The sequence below is a fragment of the Poecilia formosa genome, unplaced genomic scaffold (genome assembly GCF_000485575.1).
Source record: "Poecilia formosa unplaced genomic scaffold, Poecilia_formosa-5.1.2 Scaffold321, whole genome shotgun sequence".
Lineage (NCBI taxonomy): Eukaryota > Metazoa > Chordata > Actinopteri > Cyprinodontiformes > Poeciliidae > Poecilia > Poecilia formosa.
Genome location: NW_006800260.1, coordinates 263,524 through 269,585, shown reverse-complemented (window position 1 = coordinate 269,585; position 6,062 = coordinate 263,524). Strand labels below are relative to the sequence as shown.

The following is a 6,062-nucleotide window of genomic DNA, read 5'->3' as shown; positions in this document are numbered from 1 at the left end:
AAGTATCTGCATCAGGTCCGTGGCATGGCATTCATAGTGGGAGGAGAGGAGGAGAGGAGACCCCGCAGCACTTTCTCTTGCTCTTTTTATTCCTAAAGAACCAACAGAACACCTGCCAGTCAGCGCTGCGGATGATTGGGGGGGCGGGGGGGTTGAAATGGCGCAGTTCGGGATCGGTTTTGTCTGTCTGGAGAGAATTTGAGATATTCGCCCTGCGAATTTGAGATATATTTGAGGTGATTAACAGCAGCAACTGGTATGAAAACTTTGTGATCAAACAGCCTCAGCCCGATCCCGCCTCTCCTCTTCCCCCAGCTGGGAGGAAATCCCGGAAATCCCCGGTCTAGCTGAAGTGATGCCGCTTGGGGAAAGCCTCGCCTCGGGGCCACAAAAGAAAGCGGTCTAATCGGCCGAAAAGAGGGTCTCTCTCTTTCTCTCTCCATCTCTGACTACCTATTTTTTCATTATTATTGTTTAACATCCTTAAATGCGATGAGAGGATTAATAAAGCGCGTCTGCCTGCCTGGCCCATATGTCCTCTTTAGGGCCGCTTGTGCTTTAATTAAAGGAAACCTGGGAGGGCCTCCCGCTCCAAATGCGGCAGGAAATCTGACTTACTGCTCTTTATTGACATTTATTAGAAAACCTGTTGAAGGGTTAAGTATAATCACCAAGTGATCTGCGGATATTTTGGAGCCATTTCTTACAATATGATCTTGATATTTTCGCATTTCTTGTTCTACTCTTATTATTATTATTATTATTATTATTTCTGTTACGTTATTATTATTTATGCTATTACTTTTGCTACATTAATTGTTTTGTCTGTTGCTTATTGTTATTATTAATTTGTCATTGAAGATGATAAATGAATGTGTTGTGCTGTTGTTATTGTAGCTTCAGTTCATTTCAAAGGCTGTTAGGGTGCCGCGGTATAATTGGGTCAATTGTTGCTAATTGGCGGTCGGATCGGGACAAAGCCCTTCAACGGCAGCAAAAAAAAAAAAGAAAAGTCACGGCTCAGATCCGAGAGGACTCGGTCACGTTTCCCGTTCAGTCCTAATTAAACCAAACTCTAAATGATAAAGATTTAATGTGCGCCAAGAGGATTTGCGTGAAAAATGTAAATACATTTTGAGCCATAATTTTCTGACATTTTGAGCTGCAGTAAACGAACAGAAACATCAAATCTGAGTCAAAAGGCCTTTATTGTTTCATAGTGGGTTTTGTCGCTCTTTACAGTTTTGAATGGACCTTCAAATGCAAGACGCACACTGTAATTATTCCTGATTTATCATGAAAACTAATAAAATCCTTCTTTTAGTTAACACTGGTAACATGGAAATAAAAATGTGAAATTCACAGCTTGCTTTTCCTGCGTATTTTACGCAAGGCAGAATTGCATACAGGTTATACAAAAAAACAACAACAACAAGAAAAATCACAAGTCGGGTAAAAATAAATTTTACAAGGGGAGAAATGAACATTTTAAAACACATAAAAGACATTTCGGCTCACGCGCGAACAGACTGATTGTCAAATATTCGTATATTTTTCTTCTTCTTCCATAAATTAAGTAGTGCATCCAAGTTCGCGTCAGAGCTGCTTTAACGCTCTCTCTCTCACACACACGCACACACACACGCACGCTCCTTACAACACAGACACTCATGCACATCGCTTTGATCAAAGGGGCGCCCATTCAGCGTGCCAACAAGAAGAAAAAGAAAAAGGAGAGTCTTTAAGGAGCTTAGCAGGAAAAAGACCTGACCAATCCTTCAAACTCCTCCAAGTTAGTCTCTCTTGATCCTTTTCTCTCTTCTTCTTTTCTGGTCAGCAGATTTGTTCCGTGCCCCTGATCAAAGTTGAGTCTCGATGGTCAATAAGTTAGTCCAACAAGTGTGAGACAGTCCTGCGCTGCTCGACCCGAGGTAGAAGTTAGGGCCTGATTTCTTGTGGAGAGAAGAAAAAAAAGAAAGAAACTTTATTTTTGCATGAATGCAGAGCCGGGTCAAGGCAAGAGCGAGACACCGCTGCTTAGGACCCCCCAGCATGCCACCACACAGAGCATAGATCCAAAGATGGCTGTTAATCAAAAATGAACCAACTTTTAAATTTGGCCAGTGATTTCTCCACGGTTTTACTTCTCGGTATCCCTTTATTTAAATACTTATTGTGAAATATTATATCATAATTGTGTGATATGATCATTCTAACTGCTATGTTAGCAAACTGTGTAACTGGGAATAAAAAAAAAGCCCAATAAGTTAATATAGGTGGTGGTGTGGTTGCTGGTGGTGCCAATTTCCGCTCAGGACTGCATTCAGTCTTAGACCGGCTCTGCATGGGTTCATAAAAGTTCCCAATTTCTTCCATTTTTCTTCTCTCACAACACTTGAAACTTCCAAGCTGCTTGGTCTTTATAATCCAGACAGTCCGAATTGAAATTTAGCTTCCACGATGAGGCAGTTTGGTCCTTATAGTCCAGACAGTCCGCCGCACCGGTGAAGCCGAGCCCCGTCGCTCCGTACGCCGACGAGGAGAGCGAGGACGCCGGACTCAGGTGGCTGGACACCCCGCTGCCGCCCATGGGGCTCATGGTGGAGCCCGCGGCGGACAGCTGGTGGTGCATGGGCGACAGATAGGAGCCGCAGTCCATCCCGGTGAAGTAGGACGAGGAACCCGTGTAGCCCTGGTTGTAGCCCGTCGCCTGGGTGTAGGTCATCGGGTAAGATCGCTGCATGCAGGAGGAAGAGGAGGAGGAGGGTGTGGTGGAGAGCGGGTCGGAGAGCGGGGAGATGGAGGCCGGGCTCCAGATGGAGACAGGCGCCGCGCTGCTGCTGCTGTTGCTGGTGCTGCTGTTGGTGCTGCTCACAGCCGGCAAGGAGGTGCTGGAGGGCGGCGTGAACTGGCCGCTGGCTCCGCTCTCAGAGCTGGCCTCTCTGACCGGGGAGCCTTTCTTTTTCACCGGCCTGCTGACAGACTTGTTCTGCACGCCCGTCTGAGTCTGCTGGGCCTGCTGGCGATGCTTGGCTCGTCTGTTTTTAAACCAGACCTAAAAAATAATAATAATAAAAAAGATTTAAATTAGAATAGGTCATAAACTACGAAATTAGTACAACAGAAGAAAATATAGTTAACGTAATTTAACCTGCAAAAAGTGGCATTTTAAAATCTTTGGATGATCGCTCATTACGATAAAAGACTAAAACACGTCTTGTTGGTGTTCAAGAAAATCAGACAATTCCAGGCAGATTCAACGAATTTAATTGTGTTTCAAATATTATGTGCATTTTTATTACAGAATCGTGTAATTTTAGGACTCACTTGCACTCTGGATTCAGGGAGGTTGATCTTTAAAGCCACCTCTTCCCTCATGAAGATGTCAGGGTAGCGGGTCTTGGCGAACAGGTTCTCCAGCACGTCGAGCTGGGCCCGGGTGAAGGTGGTCCGCTCCCTCCTCTGCTTGCGAGGGGTCGCTAATAACGACACAACAAAAGGATGTCGCTGTTGCAATTTAAAACCACCATATCTGGAGTAACACCATCGAAAATCCTTCAGATTGGAGTAGCAAATTACGGAAATTGAAATAAAAATGGTTACTTTTAAAGAAATCACTCTGTTTACCTTGGTATCCCACTGAAGGATGCAGTAAGTCCACTCCTGAGGTAGATAAGCTCAGTCCGTTCACCGTGTACGGCGGTTGTTTCAAATAGGACATCATGTTTGCCTCCGGCAACCCCGATCACAAAAAGTAGTAAAGAAAATGGCGCAAATAATAATATTAATAATAGCGTTCCCCCCCACTGGCGTCTCCGAATTCTGAAATGGTCCAGATGAATCTGAAGGAAAACATAAAAATATTAACAGTAGTGGATGTCCGCCGGGTTTTACGCGCAGCCTTTACGCGCACACACACACACTCAAAAAGTGGGCGTCCTCAAACTCGCGGGACTCTTAAGGCAGAATGGAGACCCCCAGCTGTCCCCACTGGACTGAAGATGCTGTCTGGCTGACAGGCGTTTACGCCATCAACCCCGCCGCCCCTCCCTCCAACAGCTTCAATAACCCCGCCTAAAAAAAATCGCTTCCACCCGCGCCTCCTTTACTTGCGCCACCAAAAAAAAAAAAAAAAAAACATTGTCGTTAAAATGCGCACTCTCGTTGGGCCCCAACTGAGCACTCAATTAGCATATACACCCACAGGTTGGGGACGAAGCAGCTGATTTGCAGAAACAAAGCGCAGTGTTGACCGATAAGTAACGCTGATAACAAAAGACTCTGAGGGAACAAACAATGAGGCTGCAAACTGCGCGCGCATTTAATCACACCTCTGCATCGATTTGTGTGATTTTGTTTGTTTCCTTAAAGAAAAGTGCTTAAAGATTTCAACTGGAAACTTTAGGAAAAAGTATGAAACATAAAGATCTACTCATTCTGGTGCATCCTCCTCCTCTTCCTCCTCCTCTTCCTCCTCTTTCTATTGAATTGCTCCCGGTAATTAGATTTAAGAGGTGACACATTGGAGAAGTGTAGAGAGGAGCGGTTAATCCAAACAAACGAGGAGATTGATCACTATTTATCTTCGAGTATGCCAGGAACAATAGCACCAATTGAAGATCGAGATAGAACAAATAAAATATAACTCAAAGCAATAAAACAAATGAAAAAGACCAAATTTTTGTCTGATTAAGAGGAAAGTTTTTTTTTTCCTTTCTTGGATTCAAAACTGAATCTCTGAATCACTCCAAACCGGATTTTGAAGGACTTTAAAACCTTTAATAGGGCAGCATGTTCTAATTGTAACATTTCACTGTTGAGTACACTGTTAAAACAAACTGTTAGAGCAATTAATATAAATCTGTGTAACCGTCTGCTTGCATTTTTGCTAACGAACGTGGAGATAAAGTAGGTCCATTGTAACAAATTAACTTTGTAACTATAAGCAAAATGTTCTCATATTGCCATAAAGATGCAAACAAACTAGCATTTAACCAATGGCACTATTGAAGCATTCTGCAAACATTTTATTTTTGGACTATTTTAATTATTTCTTTCTAAGTAGAACGTTTAACAGAAAAAAAAAACTCCACCTAATAATAAAGATAGTTTTGCTAATTAATAACCCATGTTAAAAATAACCAAAAAATAATACTTGGCTTGTGATAATTTGTGATAAAAAATAAATTATATAGAGTGAAAACAATGTAAATAAAATAAACACAAAAAACATTAAATGTTAACGACTAAGAGCTTTAAGAAGCTCAGCTAGCAAGTTTGAACGAACATTAGCATTGTTGCTATTAGCTAAAGCTGTATCATAGTTTTACTAAACTAAGTCTTACAGTTGTCTCTTACAGGCCAAATAGCTAATGCTTAGTACTGTATGGCTAGTGTGTTATGCTTAATTAGAATGCACATAATGTAGCTTTTTTTTAAATAGTGCATCAATAAAATATCAAGCCCTGATTTGTTTGTCAGTTGAAATATCTTATTGTTTTTTTAGCATCTGCTGTTAGGGACCTGCCTGGCATTAAAATATGTACTTCTCTATTAATACTATTATTAGCATTAGCCGGACTCATCGTTTCGTCCGAAGCCAATAACGGCCGCTCCTGTTTATCCCAAACTCAATCTGTCACTTTTCTCCAGTTCCTCCACAATAATAAACACCCCTCCCGCCCCGCTGTAGGCTAATAATTATTATTGGCTCAAATCTTTTTTCTCTCTCTCTGTTTTTTTTATTTAGTCCCCCTCTCCATCCCTCTTTTCCTTCTTTCTGAGAGAAATTAAGGCGATAATCCGGACGGCACGCGCTGGCCTGATTACGGGACGCCATGCAGCCGCGGCTCCGCGTTCGGGCCTCCGCAATTTTCTGCGTCATGAAAATAAAACAAAGAGTGGCATTGTGTTTATAGGAGCAGCTGACTGGCAGACGACCCGCACACACCCCGAAACCCCTCTCTAAAAAACAAACAAAACAAAGAAACAGAAAACAGGAGGAGTGGTCTATTATTATTATTATTATTATTATTATTATTATTATTATTATTATTATTATT

The 6,062-nt window shown here is 42.2% G+C and overlaps 1 protein-coding gene across 1 annotated transcript in view; it reads right to left on the bottom strand.

The window, feature by feature from the left end:
* Nucleotides 1–1,189: 1,189 nt before the first annotated feature.
* LOC103152668 (homeobox protein OTX2-like) overlaps nucleotides 1,190–6,062 on the bottom strand; it is a 6,309-nt gene continuing 1,436 nt past the window's right edge. Inside the window, exons 2-4 of the mRNA XM_007573234.2 lie at nucleotides 3,628–3,842; nucleotides 3,328–3,479; nucleotides 1,190–3,055 (exon numbers count right to left, since the gene is read on the bottom strand). Coding sequence (XP_007573296.1) covers nucleotides 2,387–3,055; nucleotides 3,328–3,479; nucleotides 3,628–3,724 — 918 coding nt within the window. The 5' untranslated portion in view covers nucleotides 3,725–3,842 and the 3' untranslated portion in view covers nucleotides 1,190–2,386. The remainder of the gene's footprint in view (nucleotides 3,056–3,327; nucleotides 3,480–3,627; nucleotides 3,843–6,062) is intronic.